We start from the raw sequence: 21470 nt of genomic DNA on the forward strand, positions 1-21470 counted from the left end.
TAGAGCACAGCTCTATGGAGGGTACAGCTTATTGTGGTCACATGTGCAGATACAACAGTCTCTGCTGTGGAACTCTGCAGCTCCTTCAGGGTTTCCTTTGGTATCTGTGCTGCCTTTCTGATAAATGCCCTCCTTGCCCGGTCTATGAGTTTTGGCGGCCGGCCCTCTTTTGGCAGATTTGTTGTGGTACCATGTTCTTTCCATTTGAAGATGATGGATTTGATGGTGCTTCGAGGGATCATCAAAGATTTGAATATTTTTTTATAACCCAACCCTGACTTCTCAACAACTTTGTCCCTGACTTGTTTGGAAAGCTCCTTGGTCTTCATGGTGTGATGCCTTGTGATTAGTGGTGTTGCAACCTCTGGGGCCTTTAAGAAAAGGTGTATTTATACTGACAGATCATGTGACACTTAGATTGCACACAGGTGGACTTCATTTCACTAATTATGTGACTTCTGAAGGTAATTGGTTGCACCAGAAGTTTTGAGGGGCTCCATAGCAAAGGGAGTGAATACATATGAACATGCCAATTTTCAAATTATTATTCATAAAAATTATTTTTTATATAAATTATTCTCATTTCACTTCACCAATTTAGGCTATTTTGTGCAGATCCATCAGATAAAATTCAGATTACAAAAAATAATAATTACAGGTTGTAATGTAACAAAATAGGTAAAAAGCCAAGGGGGGGTGGGGGGGGGGATACTTTAGCAAGGTATTTGAGGAGAGTATATATGCTATTATAGAAAGAGTTATAGGGGGGTAGGCATATAGATATAAAAGGAGAAGATATATGGTGTTATAGGAAGATTTGTTGGTGGGTAGGCATATAGATATATAAGGAGAAGTTATAATAAGAATTTACTTACCGATAATTCTATTTCTCGGAGTCCGTAGTGGATGCTGGGGTTCCTGAAAGGACCATGGGGAATAGCGGCTCCGCAGGAGACAGGGCACAAAAAGTAAAGCTTTAGGATCAGGTGGTGTGCACTGGCTCCTCCCCCTATGACCCTCCTCCAAGCCTCAGTTAGGATACTGTGCCCGGACGAGCGTACACAATAAGGAAGGATTTTGAATCCCTGGTAAGACTCATACCAGCCACACCAATCACACTGTACAACCTGTGATCTGAACCCAGTTAACAGTATGATAACAGCGGAGCCTCTGAAAAGATGGCTCACAACAATAATAACCCGATTTTTGTAACTATGTACAAGTAATGCAGATAATCCGCACTTGGGATGGGCGCCCAGCATCCACTACGGACTCCGAGAAATAGAATTATCGGTAAGTAAATTCTTATTTTCTCTATCGTCCTAGTGGATGCTGGGGTTCCTGAAAGGACCATGGGGATTATACCAAAGCTCCCAAACTGGCGGGAGAGTGCGGATGACTCTGCAGCACCGAATGAGAGAACTCCAGGTCCTCCTTAGCCAGGGTATCAAATTTGTAGGATTTTACAAACGTGTTTGCCCCTGACTAAATAGCCGCTCGGCAAAGTTGTAAAGCCGAGACCCCTCGGGCAGCCGCCCAAGATGAGCCCACCTTCCTTGTGGAATGGGCATTTACATATTTTGTCTGTGGCAGGCCTGCCACAGAATGTGCAAGCTGAATTGTATTACACATCCAACTAGCAATAGTCTGCTTAGAAGCAAGAGCACCCAGTTTGTTGGGTGCATACAGGATAACAGCAAGTCAGTTTTCCTGACTCCAGCCGTCCTGGAACCTATACTTTCAGGGCCCTGACAACATCCAGCAACTTGGAGTCCTCCAAGTCCCTAGTAGGCGCAAGGCACCACAATAAGCTGGTTCAGGTGAAACACTGACACCACCTTAGGGAGAGAACTGGGGACGAGTCCGCAGCTCTGCCCTGTCCGAATGGACAAACAGATATGGGCTTTTTTGAGAAAAAAACCCACCAATTTGACACTCGCCACAGATTTGACTGGTTTTAAACCAATGTGATTTGAGGAATCCCAGAACTACGTTGAGATCCCACAGTGCCACTGGAGGCACAAAAGGGGGTTGTATATGCAATACTCCCTTGACAAACTTCTGGACTTCAGGAACTGAAGCCAATTCTTTCTGGAAGAAAATCGACAGGGCCGAAATTTGAACCTTAATGGGCCCCAATTTGAGGCCCATAGACACTCCTGTTTGCAGGAAATGCAGGAATCGACCGAGTTGAACTTTCTTCGTGGGGCCTTCCTGGCCTCACACCACGCAACATATTTTCGCCACATGTGGTGATAATGTTGTGCGGTCACCTCCTTCCTGGCTTTGACCAGGGTAGGAATGACCTCTTCCGGAATGCCTTTTTCCCTTAGGATCCGGCGTTCCACCGCCATGCCGTCAAACGCAGCTGCGGTAAGTCTTGGAACAGACATGGTACTTGCTGAAGCAAGTCCCTTCTTAGCGGCAGAGGCCATAAGTCCTCTGTGAGCATCTCTTGAAGTTCCGGGTACCAAGTCCTTCTTGGCCAATCCGGAGCCATGAGTATAGTTCTTACTCCTCTACGTCTTATAATTCTCAGTACCTTAGGTATGAGAAGCAGAGGAGGGAACACATACACCGACTGGTACACCCACGGTGTTACCAGAACGTCCACAGCTATTGCCTGAGGGTCTCTTGACCTGGCGCAATACCTGTCCCGTTTTTTGTTCAGACGGGACGCCATCATGTCCACCTTTGGTATTTCCCAACGGTTCACAATCATGTGGAAAAACTTCCCGATGAAGTTTCCACTCTCCCGGGTGGAGGTCGTGCCTGCTGAGGAAGTCTGCTTCCCAGTTTCCACTCCCGGAATGAAACACTGCTGACAGTGCTATCACATGATTTTCCGCCCAGCGAAAAGTCCTTGCAGTTTTTGCCATTGCCCTCCTGCTTCTTGTGCCGCCCTGTCTGTTTACGTGGGCGACTGCCGTGATGTTTTTCCCACTGGATCAATACCGGCTGACCTTGAAGCAGAGGTCTTGCTAAGCTTAGAGCATTATAAATTTACCCTTAGCTCCAGTATATTTATGTGGAGAAAAGTCTCCAGACTTGATCACACTCCCTGGAAATTTTTTCCTTGTGTGACTGCTCCCCAGCCTCTCGGGCTGGCCTCCGTGGTCACCAGCATCCAATCCTGAATGCCGAATCTGCGGCCCTCTAGAAGATGAGCACTCTGTAACCACCACAGGAGAGACACCCTTGTCCTTGGATATAGGGTTATCCGCTGATGCATCTGAAGATGCGATCCGGACCATTTGTCCAGCAGATCCCACTGCCGAATGGAATTGCTTCGTAGGAAGCCACCATTTTTACCAGGACCCTTGTGCAATGATGCACTGACACTTTTCCTGGTTTTAGGAGGTTCTTGACTAGCTCGGATAACTCCCTGGCTTTCTCTTCCGGGAGAAACACCTTTTTCTGGACTGTGTCCAGAATCATCCCTAGGCACAGCAGACGTGTCGTCAGGATCAGCTGCGATTTTGGAATATTTAGAATCCATCCGTGCTGTTGTAGCAGTATCCGAGATAGTGCTACTCCGACCTCCAACTGTTCCCTGGACTTTGCCCTTATCAGGAGATCGTCCAAGTAAGGGGTAATTAAGACGCCTTTTCTTCGAAGAAGAATCATCATTTCGGCCATTACCTTGGTAAAGACCCGGGGTGCCGTGGACAATCCAAACGGCAGCGTCTGAAACTGACAGTGACAGTTCTATACCACGAACCTGAGGTACCCTTAGTGAGAAGGGCAAATTTGGGACATGGAGGTAAGCATCCCTGATGTCCCGGGACACTATATAGTCCCCTTCTTCCTGGTTCGTTATCACTGCTCTGAGTGACTCCATCTTGATTTGAACCTTTGTAAGTGTTCAAATTTTTTTAGATTTAGAATAGGTCTCACCTAGCCTTCTGGCTTCAGTACCACAATATAGTGTGGAATAATACCCCTTTCCTTGTTGTAGGAGGGGTAATTTGATTATCACCTGCTGGGAATACAGCTTGTGAATTTTTTCCCATACTGCCTCCTTGTCGGAGGGATACCTTGGTAAAGCAGACTTCAGGAGCCTGCGAGGGGGAAACGTTTCGACATTCCAATCTGTACCCCTGGGATACTACTTGTAGGATCCAGGGGTCCTGTACGGTCCCAGCGTCATGCTGAGAGCTTGGCAGAAGCGGTGGAAGGCTTCTGTTCCTGGGAATGGGCTGCCTGCTGCAGTCTTCTTCCCTTTCCTCTATCCCTGGGCAAATATGACTCTTATAGGGACGAAAGGACTGAGGCTGAAAAGACGGTGTCTTTTTCTGCAGAGATGTGACTTAGGGTAAAAACGGTGGATTTTCCAGCAGTTGCCGTGGCCACCAGGTCCGATGAACCGACCCCAAATAACTCCTCTTCCTTTATACGGCAATACACCTTTGTGCCGTTTGGAATCTGCATCACCTGACCACTGTCGTGTCCATAAACATCTTCTGGCAGATATGGACATCGCACTTACTCTTGATGCCAGAGTGCAAATATCCCTCTGTGCATCTCGCATATATAGAAACGCATCCTTTAAATGCTCTATAGTCAATAAAATACTGTCCCTGTCAAGGGTATCAATATTTTTAGTCAGGGAATCCGACCAAGCCACCCCAGCTCTGCACATCCAGGCTGAGGCGATCGCTGGTCGCAGTATAACACCAGTATGTGTGTATATACTTTTATATGATATTTTCCAGCCTCCTGTCAGCTGGCTCCTTGAGGACGGCCCTATCTATAGACGGTACCGCCACTTGTTTTGATAAGCGTGTGAGCGCCTTATCCACCCTAAGGGGTGTTTCCCAACGCGCCCTAACTTCTGGCGGGAAAGGGTATACCGCCAATAACTTTCTATCGGGGGGAACCCACGCATCATCACACACTTCATTTAATTTATCTGATTCAGGAAAAACTACAGGTAGTTTTTTCACATCCCACATAATACCCTCTTTTGTGGTACTTGTAGTATCAGAAATATGTAACACCTCCTTCATTGCCCTTAACGTGTGGCCCTAATATGGAATACGTTTGTTTATTCACCGTCGACACTGGATTCAGTGTCCGTGTCTGTGTCGACCGACTAAGGTAAACGGGCGTTTTAAAACCCCTGACGGTGTTTTTGAGACGTCTGGACAGATACTAATTGTTTGTCGGCCGTCTCATGTCGTCAACCGACCTTGCAGCGTGTTGACATTATCACGTAATTCCCTAAATAAGCCATCTATTCCGGTGTCGACTCCCTAGAGAGTGACATCACCATTACAGGCAATTACTCCGCCTCCTCACCAACATCGTCCTCATACATGTCGACACACACGTACCGACACACAGCACACACACAGGGAATGCTCTGATAGAGGACAGGACCCACTATCCCTTTGGAGAGACAGAGGGAGAGTTTGCCAGCACACACCAAAAAACGCTATAATTATATAGGGACAACCTTATATAAGTGTTTTCCCTTATAGCATCTTTTTATATATTTCTAACGCCAAATTAGTGCCCCCCCTCTCTGTTTTAACCCTGTTTCTGTAGTGCAGTGCAGGGGAGAGCCTGGGAGCCTTCCCTCCAGCCTTTCTGTGAGGGAAAATGGCGCTGTGTGCTGAGGAGATAGGCCCCGCCCCTTTTTCGGCGGGCTCGTCTCCCGCTCTTCAACGGATTCTGGCAGGGGTTAAATATCTCCATATAGCCCCCGGAGGCTATATGTGAGGTATTTTTTTTGCCAAAAAATAGGTTTACATTGCCTCCCAGGGCGCCCCCCTCCCAGCGCCCTGCACCCTCAGTGACTGCCGTGTGAAGTGTGCTGAGAGCAATGGCGCACAGCTGCAGTGCTGTGCGCTACCTTAAGAAGACTGAGGAGTCTTCTGCCGCCGATTCTGGACCTTCTTCTCTTTTCAGCATCTGCAAGGGGGCCGGCGGCGAGGCTCCGGTGACCATCCAGGCTGTACCTGTGATCGTCCCTCTGGAGCTAATGTCCAGTAGCCAAAGAAGCCAATCCATCCTGCACGCAGGTGAGTTCACTTCTTCTCCCCTAAGTCCCTCGTTGCAGTGATCCTGTTGCCAGCAGGACTCACTGTAAAATAAAAAATAAGATTTTACTTACCGATAAATCTATTTCTCATAGTCCGTAGTGGATGCTGGGGACTCCGTCAGGACCAAGGGGATAGCGGCTCCGCAGGAGACAGGGCACAAAAGCAAGCTTTTAGGATCACATGGTGTGTACTGGCTCCTCCCCCTATGACCCTCCTCCAAGCCTCAGTTAGGTACTGTGCCCGGACGAGCGTACACAATAAGGAAGGATCTTGAATCCCGGGTAAGACTCATACCAGCCACACCAATCACACCGTACAACTTGTGATTTTAACCCAGTTAACAGTATGATAACAATGAAGTAGCCTCTAAAAAAGATGGCTCACAACAATAATAACCCGATTTTTTTGTAACAATAACTATGTACAAGTAATGCAGACAATCCGCACTTGGGATGGGCGCCCAGCATCCACTACGGACTATGAGAAATAGATTTATCGGTAAGTAAAATCTTATTTTCTCTAACGTCCTAGTGGATGCTGGGGACTCCGTCAGGACCATGGGGATTATACCAAAGCTCCCAAACGGGCGGGAGAGTGCGGATGACTCTGCAGCACCGAATGAGAGAACTCCAGGTGCTCCTCAGCCAGGGTATCAAATTTGTAGAATTTAGCAAACGTGTTTGCCCCTGACTAAGTAGCTGCTCGGCAAAGTTGTAAAGCCGAGACCCCTTGGGCAGCCGCCCAAGATGAGCCCACCTTCCTTGTGGAATGGGCATTTACAGATTTTGGCTGTGGCAGGCCTGCCACAGAATGTGCAAGCTGAATTGTACTACAAATCCAACGAGCAATAGTCTGCTTAGAAGCAGGAGCACCCAGCTTTTTGGGTGCCTACAATATAAACAGCAAGTCAGACTTTCTGACTCCAGCCGTCCTGGAATTATATATATATATATATATATATATATATATATATATATATATATATTTTCAGGGCCCTGACAACGTCTAGCAACTTGGAGTCCTCCAAGTCCCTAGTAGCCGCAGGCACCACAATAGGTTGTTTCAGGTGAAACGCTGACACCACCTTAGGAAGAAACTGGGGACGAGTCCGCAGTTCTGCCCTGTCCGAATGGAAAATCAAATATGGGCTTTTGTAAGACAAAGCCGCCAATTTTGACAATCGCCTGGCCGAGGCCAGGGCCAACAGCATGGTCACTTTCCATGTGAGATATTTCAAATCCACAGATTTGAGTGGTTCAAACCAATATGATTTGAGGAATCCCAACACTACGTTGAGATCCCACGGTGCCACTGGAGGCACACAAGGGCTGTATATGCAATACTCCCTTGACAAACGTCTGGACTTCAGGAACTGAAGCCAATTCTTTCTGGAAGAAAATCTATAGGGCCGAAACTTGAACCTTAATGGACCCCAATTTGAGGCTCATAGACACTCCTGTTTTCAGGAAGTGCAGAAATCGACCTAGTTGAAATTTTTTCGTGGGGCCTTCCTGGCCTCACCCACGCAACATATTTTTACCACATGTGGTGATAACGTTGTGCAGTCACCTCCTTCCTGGCTTTGACCAGGGTAGGTATGACCTCTTCCGGAATGCCTTTTCCCTTAGGATCCGGCGTTCAAACCGCCATGCCGTCAAACGCAGTCGCGGTAAGTCTTGGAACAGACAAGGTCCCTGCTGGAGCAGGTCCTTTCTTAAAGGCCGATGCCACGGTTCCTCTTGGAACAGACATGGTACTTGCTGAAAGCAAATCCCTTCTTAGCTCCCGAGGCCATTAGTCCTCTGTGAGCATCTCTTGAAGTTCCGGTTACCAAGTCCCTCTTGGCCAATCCGGAGCCACGAGTATAGTTCTTACTCCTCTATGTCTTATAATTCTCAATACCTTGGTTATGAGAAGCAGAGGAGGGAACACATACACCGACTGTTACACCCACGGTGTTACCAGGACGTCCACAGCTATCGCCTGAAGGTCTCGTGACCTGGCGCAATACCTGTCCCATTTTTTGTTCGGGCGGGACGCCATCATGTCCACCTTTGGTCTTTCCCAACGGTTCACAATCATGCGGAAAACTTCCCGATGAAGTTCCCACTCTCCCGGGTGGAGGTCGTGCCTGCTGAGGAAGTCTGCTTCCCAGTCGTCCACTCCCGGAATGAACACTGCTGACAGTGCTATCACATGATTTTCCGCCTAGCGAAAAATCCTTGCAGTTTTGCCACTGCCCTCCTGCTTCTTGTGCCGCCCTTTCTGTTTACGTGGGCGACTGCCGTGATGTTATCCCACTGGATCAATACCGGCTGACCTTGAAGCAGAGGTCTTGCTAAGCTTAGAGCATTATAAATTTGCTCTTAGCTCCAGTATATTTATGTGGAGAGAATTCTCCAGACTTGATCACACTCCTTGTGTGACTGCTCCCCAGCCTCTCAGGCTGGCCTCCGTGGTCACGAGCATCCAATCCTGAATGCCGAATCTGCGGCCCTCTAGAAGATGAGCACTCTGTAATCACCACAGGAGAGACACCCTTGTCCTTGGATATAGGGTTATCCGCTGATGCATCTGAAGATGCGATCCGGACCATTTGTCCAGCAGATCCCACTGAAGAGTTCTTGCGTGAAATCTGCCGAATGGAAGCGCTTCGTAATAAGCCACCATTTTTACCAGGACTCTTGTGCAATGATGCACTGACACTTTTCCTGGTTTTAGGAGGATCCCGATTAGCTCGGATAACTCCCTGGCTTTCTCCTCTGGGAGAAACACCTTTTCCTGGACTGTGTCCAGAATCATCCCTAGGACCAGCAGACGTGTCGTCGGAACAACTGCGGTTTTGGAATATTTAGAATCCACCCGTGCTGTCGTAGAACTACTTGAGATAGTGCTACTCCGACCTCCAACTGTTCTCTGGACCTTGTTCTTATCAGGAGGTCGTCCATTTTCTTTGAAGACGAATCCTCCTTTCGGTCATTACCTTGGTAAGGACCCGGGGTGCCTTGGACAATCCAACGGCATCGTCTTGAAACTGATAGTGACAGTTCTGTACCACGAACCTGAGGTACCCTTGGTGAGAAAAGGCAAATTTTAGGACATGGAGGTAAGCATCCCTGATGTCCCGGGACACCATATAGTCCCCTTGTTCTTTGCATTACTGCTCTGAGTGACTCCATCTGGATTTGAACCCTTGTAAGTGTTCAAATTTTTCAGATTTAGAATAGGTCTCACCTAGCCTTCAGTACCACCATATAGTGTGGAGTAATACCCCTTTCCTTGTTGTCGGAGGGGTAATTTTATTATCACCTGCTGGGAATACAGCTTGTGAATTGTTTTCAATACTGCCTCCCTGTCGGAGGGAGACATTGGTACAGCAGACTACAGGAAACTGCGAGGGGGGAAACCTCTCGACATTCCAATCTGTACCCCTTGGATACTACTTGTAGGATCCAGGGGTCCTGTACGGTCCCAGCGTCATGCTGAGAACTTGGTAGAAGCGGTGGAAGGCTTCTGTTCCTGGGAATGGGCTGCCTGCTGCAGTCTTCTTCCCTTTCCTCTATCCCTGGGCAGATATGACTCTTATAGGGACGAAAGGACTGAGGCTGAAAAGACGGTGTCTTTTTCTGCAGAGATGTGACTTAGGGTAAAAAACGGTGGATTTTCCAGCAGTTGCCCTGGCCACCAAGTCCCATGGACCGACCCCAAATAACTCCTCCCCTTTATACGGCAATACATCTTTGTGCCGTTTGGAATCTGCATCACCTGACCACTGTCGTGTCCATAAACATCTTCTTGCAGATATGGACATCGCATTTTCTCTTGATGCCAGAGTGCAAATATCCCTCTGCGCATCTCGCATATATAGAAATGCATCCTTTAAATGCTCTATAGTCAATAAAATACTGTCCCTGTCAAAGGTATCAATATTTTTAGTCAGGGAATCCGACCAAGCCACCTCAGCTCTGCACATCCAGGCTGAGGCGATCGCTGGTCGCAGTATAACACCAGCATGTGTGTGTATACTTTTTAGGATATTTTTCAGCCTCCTATCAGCTGGCTCCTTAAGTACGGCCCTATCCGTAGATGGTACCGCTACTTGTTCTGTTAAGCGTGTGAGCGCCTTATCCACCCTGAGGGGTGTTTCCCACCGCGCCTTAACTTCAGGCGGGAAAAGGTATACCGCCAATAATTTTCTATCGGGGGAAACCCACGCATCATCACACACTTCATTTAATTTATCTGATTCAGGAAAAACTACAGGTAGTTTTTTCACCTCACACATAATACCCTTTTTTGTGGTACTTGGAGTATCAGAAATATGTAACACCTCCTTCATTGCCCTTAACGTGTGGCCCTAAAAGAAAATACGTTTGTTTCTTCACCGTCGATACTGAAATCAGTGTCCGTGTCTGGGTCTGTGTCGACCGACTGAGGTAAATGGGCATTTTACAGCCCCTGACGGTGTTTGAGACGCCTGGACAGATACTAATTTGTTCGCCGGCCCTCTCATGTCGTCAACCGGCTTGCAGCGTGTTGACATTGTCACGTAATTTCCATAAATAAGCCATCCATTCCGGTGTCGACTCCCTAGAGAGTGACATCACCATACAGGCAATTTGCTCCGCCTCCTCACCAATATTTTCCTCATACATGTCGACACACACGTACCGACATACAGCACACACATAGGGAATGCTCTGATAGAGGACAGGACCCACTAGCCCTTTGGGGAGACAGAGGGAGAGTTTGCCAGCACACACCAAAACGCTATAATTATCCAGGGACAACCTTTATATAAGTGTTCCTCCCTTATAGCATTTTAATATATATACATATCGCCAAATCAGTGCCCCCCCTCTCTGTTTTAACCCTGTTTCTGTAGTGCAGTGCAGGGGAGAGCATGGGAGCCTTCCCACCAGCCTTTCTGTGAGGGAAAATGGCGCTGTGTGCTGAGGAGAATAGGCCCCGCCCCCTTTTCGGCGGGCTTCTTCTCCGGAGTTTTAGATATCTGGCAGGGGTTAAATACATCCATATAGCCTCAAGGGCTATATGTGATGTATTTTTCGCCATACAGGTATTATACATTGCTGCCCAGGGCGCCCCCCTCCAGCGCCCTGCACCCTCCGTGACCGCTGTGTGAAGTGTGCTGACAACAATGGCGCACAGCTGCAGTGCTGTGCGCTACCTGATGAAGACTGAGAGTCTTCTGCCGCCTGGTTCCGGACCTCTTCATCTTCAGCGTCTGCAAGGGGGGTCGGCGGCGCGGCTCCGGGACGAACCCCAGGGCGAGCCCTGTGTTCCGACTCCCTCTGGAGCTATGTCCAGTAGCCTAAGAATCCAATCCATCCTGCACGCAGGTGAGTTGAAAATCTCTCCCCTAAGTCCCTCGATGCAGTGAGCCTGTTGCCAGCAGGACTCACTGAAAATAAAGAACCTAAAAACTTTTTCTAAGTAACTCTTTAAGAGAGCCACCTAGATTGCACCCTTCTCGGCCGGGCACAAAAACCTAACTGAGGCTTGGAGGAGGGTCATAGGGGGAGGAGCCAGTACACACCATGTGATCCTAAAAGCTTGCTTTTGTGCCCTGTCTCCTGCGGAGCCGCTATCCCCTTGGTCCTGACGGAGTCCCCAGCATCCACTAGGACGTTAGAGAAAACCTAAGCTAAACTTTTCTAAGCAGCTCTTTAGGAGAGCCACCTAGATTGCACCCTTCTCGGCCGGGCACAAAAATCTAACTGAGGCTTGGAGGAGGGTCATAGGGGGAGGAGCCAGTGCACACCACCTGATCCTAAAGCTTTACTTTTTGTGCCCTGTCTCCTGCGGAGCCGCTATTCCCCATGGTCCTTTCAGGAACCCCAGCATCCACTAGGACGATAGAGAAATTGGGTAATAGGAAGAGTTATAGGGGAGGTAGGCATATAGATATATAAGGAGAACTTATATAATGATATAGGCAGAGTTATAAGTGGATAGGCATATAGATATATAAGGAGAAGTTATATGGGGTAATAAGAAGAGTTATAGGGGGTAGGCATATAGATAAATAAGGGGTACTATACTGCCGCCAGAATACCGGTGAAGTAGGTGATTCCCCCTCTGTGGGTGTCCACGACACCTATAGAGGGAGAATATAACCTGTGGTGAGCTAAGCTTGCCACCGAGCCCGCGAGGGGCTCGCCCCCCTGTCGGCATTCTGGCACACGGGATGCCGATGTTGGTATACTGACATTTGGCATCCCATGCGCCGGCATCCCATACCGATACCATATAAGGAGAGCTTATATGGTGTAATAGGAAGAGTTATGAGAAGATCTTATACCGAGTACAATGTCATATAATACAGATTAGTGTAATAAGAGGAGTTATACAGAGCGTGTATATAGACTAGAGTTGAGCGGGTTCGGTTTTACTCGGATCTCAAAACGGCATCTTGTTGGCTCACAGATTTCACGTGTTTTGGATAGCCAATAAGAAAAATCCGGATAAAACCGAACTGGCGATAATTCTGGCATTAAATCCGAACCCGATCATCTCTAATATAGAGTAATAGGTAAGTTATATATATAATAGCGGCAGAAGTGAGGCTGCCTGACACACACGGTAAGCTAGTAACAGGGTGCCTGTTTGGTTCCCCCTGTAGTTAATCACATCCCTGTTTCTTCCACAACTGTTCCTGAACACAAGGGATCAGTCAGCGCAGAATACAGATAAGTACAACCGGAACGGATGAGTGATAAGGAAAGATATCGGGAAATAGGTGGCTTCTTCTCCTTAGGAAATAATGCCCATTGTACTGGAGGAGCGACAGACAGGCAAAGGCCATATAAAGCACAATGAAGGGACAGGACCGGTGATGTCTTACTGCTAATAGGAAGAATGTGATAGAAAACAATACAAAGCTGTATATAATAAAGCTGACATAAGTATAAAGTTAATGATCTTTCTAATGGATGTAGAGAGAATAGTTCCTCACCGAAGCAACATGACAGCTTTGCCTTTTGTTTCACAGCAGCTGTGCCAACCTGACAGGAAACAGACAGATAGTACAGTACTAGTTATGGAGCAGCACATTTCTCTCTGTAATAGTGAATATTTCAGTTATATACTGTACATTTGTGTGCAAGGCAAAGGTAATCCATATGTTGCCCTGATTTACTTCCACGCTGACTCGGGCTATGGGGGTCATTCCGAGTTGATCACTCCCTAGCAGTTTTTAGCAGCCGTGCAAACGCATTGTCGCCGCCCACTGGGGAGTGTATTTTTGCTTTGCAGAAGTGCGAACACCTGTGCAGCAGAGCGCCTGCAAAAACATTTTGTGCAAAACAAGACCAGCCCTGTAGTTACTCTTCGTGTGCGTTGATTCTAACGTTGGAGGGTTGGCTTTTGACGTCACACACCCGCCCAGCGTTCGCTCAGCCACGCCTATGTTTTCCCCAGCACGCCTGCGTTTTTCTAAGCACTCCCTGAAAACGGTCAGTTGACACCCAGAAACGCCCCTTTCCTGTCAATCTTCTTGCAGCCGCCAGTGCGAATGAAAACGTCGCTAGAACCTGTGCAAAACCACAAAAGCCTTTGTACCCATATGACGCGCGTGCGCATTGCGGTGCCTACGCATGCGCAGCAAACAACGGCAGCTAGCGATCAACTCGGAATGACCCCCTGTAGCCTGTATGAGGCACTGCATGTGAATGACTACATGTACACACAGGGAAATAATACATGCCTAACTTATCCATTGCATGAACTCTAAAGGGAAATTTATCAACAACATTTACCTATAAGTCACTTGGAAATGGCAGGTTGTGTCGTGGAGCTGGAACCACAATTCCAGCAAGAGCTTTCTAAAATAGTACCAAAGAAAAAACATTACTGATTGCTGCAATATGCAGCGATAAGTAATGATACTTTATGAGGCCTATTTCCTGATAATGATAAATAAGCCCCTTAGTTTTAAGTGTTTCTGCCAATGGTGAAAAAAGAAATTTTGGATGTTCCATACTTCCCAAATTCCGAATGTTCCATACTTCCCAGCTGTCAGTTTAGGGGCGGGATGTACTAAGCATCGCATTCACGATGAAGTACATCCCACCACTTACCGCATCTATACCAATTTGGCTTTGAAGTAATTAATTTTGAGTGCCCCCATAATAGAGTCTTCTTTTTCTCGTGTGTGTATAAAAATGAAGCAGCCAATATTTACCCTGCACAGAAATAATATAACCCACCCAAATATAACTCTCTCTGCACAGGCCCCCCCTTCCTGCAGTGCACATGGGGGCTAATTCGGACCTGATCGCTAGGCTGCGTTTTCATACAGTGGGTGATCAGGTCTAAACTGCGCATGCATATGCAGCGCACTGCGCAGGCACGTCGCACAGGTACAAAGCGGATCACCGCTCAGCGATGGGTTTTCAAACAGGCGTTCGCAAGGAGATTGACAGGAAGAAGGTGTTTGTGGGTGGCAACTGACCGTTTTCAGGGAGTGTTTGGAAAAACGCAGGCGTGTCCAAGCGTGTGCAGGGAGGGTTCCTGTCTTCAATTCCGGTCCTGGACAGGCTGAAGTGTTTGCAGCGGCTGAGTAAGTCCTGGGCTACTCAGAGACTGCACAACATCTGTTTGTACAGTTCTGCTACACATGAGTGCGCACACTTGCAAAGCGAAAATACACTCCTCTATGGGCGGCGACTATACGAACGCAGGACTGCAAGAAAACCCTAGCGAGCGTACAGGTCTGAATTAGCCCCATGGTTTTGCCAAATTAGAGAACAAATTTGCTGCTGCGATTAGGTCTGAATTAGGCCCTTAGTATATATGGGAAATTCGGCCAGGGCCGCCATCAGAGGGGTACTTTGGTGACTGAAGTCCCGGGCCCAGGTAGACACAGACAGAAAGGGGGCCCATGGCGGGTGTCATTGATATCAGTGTGCCTGCTTAGAGCCGTGCAGGCAGTGCACCACTGTTTAAAAGCAGAGAACACTATGCACTACCCCTGATTCCCCGCCGTGCTGCTTCTTGATGCAGAGGTGACCTGACTGCAGCCGGCACGGATGGAACTGATCACGGAGTTACAGCCCCCGGCGCCGGCAGCTTTGAATGCAGCAGCATTCACCCCTCAGCCGGCGCAAGCACTGTACCCAGGGCTGGGGACTCATATGGGCACTGGGCAAACCGCTGTGAGGACGCCACTTATTGCTAGAGAACACCGTGGTGGGGGCTGAGAGAAGTGGGGGATAGAGCAGTGGCGGAGGAAGTGCTGCCAGTGACTTCAGCTTCAGCATCAATGCGAGCACTGGACTGGCTCTAGAGCAGGTCAAGAAGGAGAGATTGGGGGCCCAATGTCAGTCAGCGCCAGTGCTCTCACCCCTAGAGTGTCACCTCCCGCAGAGGCCGGAGCGTCATCCCTCTGCCTGCAAGCCCCACGTACAAGTCGCTGCTGGCAGAGGCTGGGTATCCGGAATCACATAGCATGCATCCCTCGTGCCTGAGAGACAAAGTTGGCCATAGTAGCCGGTGAGTGTGAAGAGTTTGTGCCTGTAGTGTAGGGACTGCATGGAGGGTTTGTGTAGGGAGTTGGAAGCAAGTATATGGGGGGAAGCAGGGACTGCAGGAGTGTGGGTGTAGGGAGCAAGGACTGAAGGGGGGAGTGTGTAGGAAGTAGGGACCACAGGGTGGTGTGTGTGTGCGGGGAGTTGGGACCTCAGGAGGGGGGTGTAGGGTCCGCAGGGAGGGTGTGTGTAGGTAGTAGGGAGCAAGGACTGGGGATGGGAGTGTATAGGGAGCAGGGACCACAGGGTGGGGTGTGTGAAGGGAGCAGGGACCGTAGGGTGTGTGTGTTTTTGGAGCAGGGACTCCAGGGGAGGGAGTGGGTTTTAGGGAGCAGGGACTACAGGATGTGTCTTGGGAGCAGGGACTACATAGTGAGTATATGGAGCAGGGACCACAGGGCGGGCGTTTGTGTGTGTTGGGAGCAGGGATCGCAGTATGGAATCCAATATTTATTAACGGACATATGATATACAAAGGATTTTTTTTAAATCTTATTCAGATACAAATTATTCGAACCCTTGTATATGATTTCATATTAATTTGATTTTAATAGTAGAGATATAAGGGTATGCAGTTTTTGAAAATGTAGTTTCATTATTCACCTTTCTCACTTTTCTTCACATTCTTCTCTATATTTAATATTTTGCTGACTAGCTATATAGTGAATTGTATTTTCAACTATTATAATAAAAGGTACATTTTAATACAATGCACCTCTGTGGCCGGAGAGACCAACCAGCCACACGTGTAATGGCGGCTGCGGCACTGAAGGGGTTAACCCCTAGTGCCCGGTGCCCTTAACAGGACAATGGGCGCTTGGCGCCACTTTAAAACTGTGCACTGGTGCTAAGCGCCATCTTTAAATGTAGTGTGGGTGCTAGGCACCGGGTATTTAAAAATATATTTAATACTGTGTTTTCACCAATGTTATATTTAAGGCAATAGGCACAGTTGTAAGATTGCACATTTACATTGCAGCAAATGCCAGCACTTAGAAGGAATGTGTAAGCTTAAGCTGTGTTGGTTTTAAAATGCATTTACGTTTGAGGACAAATGGCTTGGAAGCTTCTCACCTAGGAATTGAGATGCTGATGACCCTGGCACCTGGAAAGGGGTGTATAGACAAGCCATTTCTTTGAGATTGAGATGTGTCTCTGTGTAACTTTATAGACACATGCAGGTGAAAGGATTTGTTGCTGTCTTCTCTGAATATTGTGTGAACTGGGTTTGCATGGAGATGTTAGAGGAGACAGGAACATGTTAATCAGATTGTGTTTCACAAATGCAAACTAGTGGGTTTCATTCAACAACAGTTTGATGTAAGATTTCTTAGGCTGCATTATGTGTGATGCAGATTATGTTTAATTTACAGTATAAGAACGTTGTCTATGTGTGAGAGGGTGAATGCAATTGAAATGCAAGTTACATTTACATTTGTGAAAGAGACAGGAAGATGATAATCAGATTGTGTTTGGGATAGCACACTGGTTTGGTTATATATGAAGAGGAGCAGGAATGTGCTTTATCTAATTCTTAACTTTTGAAATGTAAACTTGTATTTCTTTATATTTTCTGCGATAACCTGATTGGTTGGAGAAGACAGGGAGGGCTAACCCCCCTGTGATACTGTGTGTAGAACTGACATAAAAAGGAGACCTGCGTGCCTCCAGAGTTGTAGTTATACCATCTTATTCTGCTGAAAACATCTGATTGTATGCTGTTGCCCCTAGCAATAGGGAGGAGCCTTTTTAAAGGTTATTGAGCAATAAACATCATTGCCTCAAGAAGACTGCTTCATCTTGTGACCAACAGGGTTAGGCCAAACCTAGCTCCGTTCTCCGGCTGTCCAGGGAAGCACCTAACGTCTCCAAGTTCCACCCTCCGCCAGCTACCAGTAGAGGCCTAGCAAGTGGCTAGTGGGGATTCGTCAACACCACACAGGTGTGGTAAGGCAGTGCGTCGGCACATACAGAGCAGAACCGTGGTTCCAAACGCCACGGCAGGTTAGGAGTTTGGTGGTGGCAGCAAAAACCCGCCCACAACGCAGTGGGTGGAGTCAGTAACAGGCGGTTACTGACGGTAAGTGGGAATCCCCTATGTGGTCAGGCCTCGTGTGACTTGACCTTCCAGTCTGTGCGCAGTCAACGGGACGCGAAAGCGGCAAGTGCTTTCGTACGGTACCGTCCTGTCACAACCTCTTATGGACAACTTATTTTCTTTTCTTTGTGTTGTGTGTGTAGGGAGCAGGAGTCGCAAGGGTTGGTGGGTAGGAGAAGGCAGGGTGTGTGTAGTTTTATGAAATGTCAGTTCGTGTAAGTAAGATGCCTTTTGATGGGACAATAAATAGTGTGGTGTGTGTGTGTGTGTGTGTGTGTGTGTGTGTGTGTGTGTGTGTGTGTGTGTGTGTGTGTGTGTGTGTGTGTGTGTGATTATGGGGGCCCTGCCTATTTTATAAGTCCCGGGCCCCAAGCTTTCTGATGGCAGCCCTGAATTCAGCCAAAGTGTGAAAAAAACGTCAGTTTTCAGGGTTTTGGAAGCATTTTCTCTTTAGTACATAGATACCGCTCTAGGTAAAATAATCCCAATTCCTGGGGACTGTCCGTCTGTCCTCAGAGTCGTTGGGAGGAGTGTCCCGCTCACCTTTATACAGCGTAATAGAGTGGCAGTGGAGAGAGGGGTGTTTGGTGTGGCTTTCACAAGCGCTACACAAGCCACTTGGCTACTACTCCCAGTTCTGACAATTTAGGTGGGACAATAATTATCAGGTATAACGCAATGCTTCTTTGCATACCAGTATTCAGGGGCCTCCTCAGATATCCTGCGGAGTCTACAGCCTGACAGATAGACCCCTTCATGTCAATGTTTCATACTCAGGTATTCAAACTTATTTCCCTGTTCTAAATAGCATTTTTGGAAGATTCAGGCCAGTAATTAATTATAGGAAACTGATTTAACTCTTAAATCATCGGAATAATACAAATATTACATTATCCGCATCCATTCCCATATCACTAATCTTCTCACACCCAGCTCATGAGATTTAAGGCCTCACATAATAGCATTTACCAATGTCAAATTAAATTGCAATTTAAGACAGTCAAATTAATTCTCATTTAAGACAACAGTAATAATTACATCCACATCACCCCCAAGCTATATGACAAGTTTCTTTTATACCTATAGTTTTAATCTTCTGTGTGATGTAAAACATACTTGTCAACTGTTTCATTGTCTAAATAAAGCTTTGTGATAAAGACAATTACTCAGTGTTCACAGACAGTGCATGCAGCACTCAGACCTTTCTATGGGGCCGATTCAGACCTGATCGCTAGGCTGCGTTTTCTCACAGCCTGCGATCAGATCTGAACTGTGCATTAGTATGCACCGCAATGCGCAGGCGCGACGGACCGCAGCAACGGGGATCACCGGGCATCGACGGGATGGTGCGAAAATTCCGAACGCACCGCCGATCGCAAGGAGATTGACAGGAAGAGGGCATTTGTGGGTGGCAACTGACTGTTTTCAAGGAGTGTCCGGGAAAACGCAGGAGGGACCAGGCGTTTGGAGGGAGATATTCTGACGTCAGCTCCGGCCCCGATCATCGCAGCAGCTGAGTACGGTAAGTCCTGGGCTGAGCAGAAACTGCACAAACTGATGTTTGTGCAGTTCTGCTACAAATGCGATTGCACACCTGCACACAGGACATCCCCTCCCCCTGTAGGTGGCGACTATCTGATCGCAAGGATGCAAAAAACGCACCCTAGCTATCAGGTCTGAATTACCCCCTATGACCGTGCATAGGTCTGCAGGAGTCCATAGCAGTGCATACTACTGCAACCCAATGACTTCAGTACTGGTCTCATCTGTAACTGCAGCCATAGGGGGCTATTCAGAGTTGATCGCAGTGGCCCGAAAATGGCAAACGGGTGTATGACCAGTCATTATGCAGTCGCATCCCGGAAGAAAGCGATCACATTATGATTGACAAGTGACGGCATCCGGGTGCGGCAATGTGGCGTTGGGAAGTAGCACAGCAGGAAATGCAGGCGTGTCATGGCCGCTTTGATGGCCAGCTGATGACGTCACCTGCATTTCCTGCAATTGGAAACATAGCAGCGGGGCCCCTACCTACGCAGCCATGCTGCATAGGCAGATGTCGACCTCTGAGGTTTGCAATTGAATTGTGATCGCTTCGTGGGGCGGCACCACACATGCTTGGCAGCCTTGCCTTGTACTGGGCGGCCCCCAGCCCATACTTGCCTACTCTCCCAGAAGCTGTGGGAGGCTCCTGTTTTTTGGGGTAGCCCCCCACACCCCCAGAAGAGTAGGCAGGGCTCCCGCATCCTGCTCGCACCCTAGTGATGCGGGCAGAATGAAGAGATAAACTCCCGTATACGCAAATCCGTGGGGTGGAGAAGGGGTTAAAATGATGCAAATTGCATCATTTTAGCCCCGCCCCTTTCTGTGGATCGCAAATCGCGACGTTTCCCGATGTGGGGGCGGGGCTTAATGATGTCATAGCCCGGCTCCGACCCCCAAAGTCTCCTGCAGTGTCTCCTCTCCGGGTTTCTCCCGGAGAGGAGATCTTTAAAGTCGGCAAGTATGCCCCAGCATGTGATTTTAGTGGTGGCAGGTTTTGCTAAAATTGCAGACTCTGCGACTAACTCCCATAACGCTGTGTACACATTTTTATGTCCATCTGTGTTTCTGAGTATACAAACGGCTTAGTAACTCAAAGCAACTTTCTATCTATTTGCTTGGTTTTAGCACAAGAATGACATTGTACATTTGATACTTATCTGCATAATAGTATAGATATGCATATAAATATGTTGCATTAATTAATACGGATAATAAAAAAACAAAACAGTAATACAAGTACAGGCATGTCTTGGTCCGATTTCCCAATACAGACATGCTAGCTCATACACTCTCACTTCCTCCTGCACACTTCCTCTTCCCTCCACTCAGATGATCTCTTCTGCTGATGCAGACTGCCAAGCGATAGGATTAGAATCTGTCGGGCACATGGACCTCACTAGCTGCTGCCCCGCCAAGTATTTAATCGACTCACTAGTAAGTTATACTATAACATCTCCATTTACACTTTCACTTATAAGTATAATAAACAGGCACAAACATATAAGACAATCACGTTATTTGTACAATACAGCTGGCTGTGGGTAAAAGCTAGGCATGGGCAACCTGTGGCACTCCGGGTGTTGTGGAACTACAAGCACCAGTATGTTGTTCCGGATAGCTGATAGCTGTCAGGATGTGTTGGGACATGTAGTTCCACAATCTACAGATGCACTGGTTGTCCGTGCTTCCAAACTGTGAGACTGATTCATGTTTGTACACAATGACTGATGTTCGCGCAATGGAGCGATTGTCGGACTGGTTCCACGTGAAATTGCTGCGGTCTGTGGGGAGGGGGTGGTGCTATAATGGTTCGAGTCGTATAATTTTAACGCCGCCTCCTCCCTATGTACCCACTATTCCTGGTATTATCTCTCCACCCTGCCCACTTCACTATTAAGTGAATAGGAGGTGGGACATCCATCCACTCTTCTGTGGAAGCAGGGGAATAACAAAAAAACTGGGACCAGGAGGAAGCTGAGTGGCTGGAGTGTCCTAAGGCAATGCAGCTCTGCAGATGCTCTCCAGGCAGCAGGCATTGGGGGTCACTCCGAGTTGATTGCTAGCTGCCGTTGTTCGCAGCACAGCGATCAGTGAAAAAAACGGCTAATCTGCGCATGCGTATGCACTGCAATGCGCACGCGCAACGTACGGGTACAAAGTCTTCTGTGGTTTTGCACAGGTTCTAGCGAAGCTTTCCGTCGCACTGCACAACGCAAGAGGATTGACATGAAG

The 21470-nt window shown here is 47.8% G+C and overlaps 1 protein-coding gene across 4 annotated transcripts in view; it reads right to left on the minus strand.

Annotated features, from left to right (window-relative positions):
- PLEKHA2 (pleckstrin homology domain containing A2) overlaps nt 1–21470 on the minus strand; it is a 251324-nt gene that overhangs the window by 171089 nt on the left and 58765 nt on the right. For 3 of the 4 annotated variants that reach the window (XM_063931606.1, XM_063931607.1, XM_063931608.1), the window contains exon 4: nt 13024–13072. The exons of the other annotated variant lie outside the window; for it this stretch is intronic. In XM_063931606.1, coding sequence (XP_063787676.1) covers nt 13024–13072 — 49 coding nt within the window. The remainder of the gene's footprint in view (nt 1–13023; nt 13073–21470) is intronic. 4 annotated transcript variants of the gene reach the window in all.

Source organism: Pseudophryne corroboree, chromosome 6 (assembly GCF_028390025.1).
Source record: "Pseudophryne corroboree isolate aPseCor3 chromosome 6, aPseCor3.hap2, whole genome shotgun sequence".
In the NCBI taxonomy this organism is placed as follows: Eukaryota; Metazoa; Chordata; class Amphibia; order Anura; family Myobatrachidae; genus Pseudophryne; species Pseudophryne corroboree.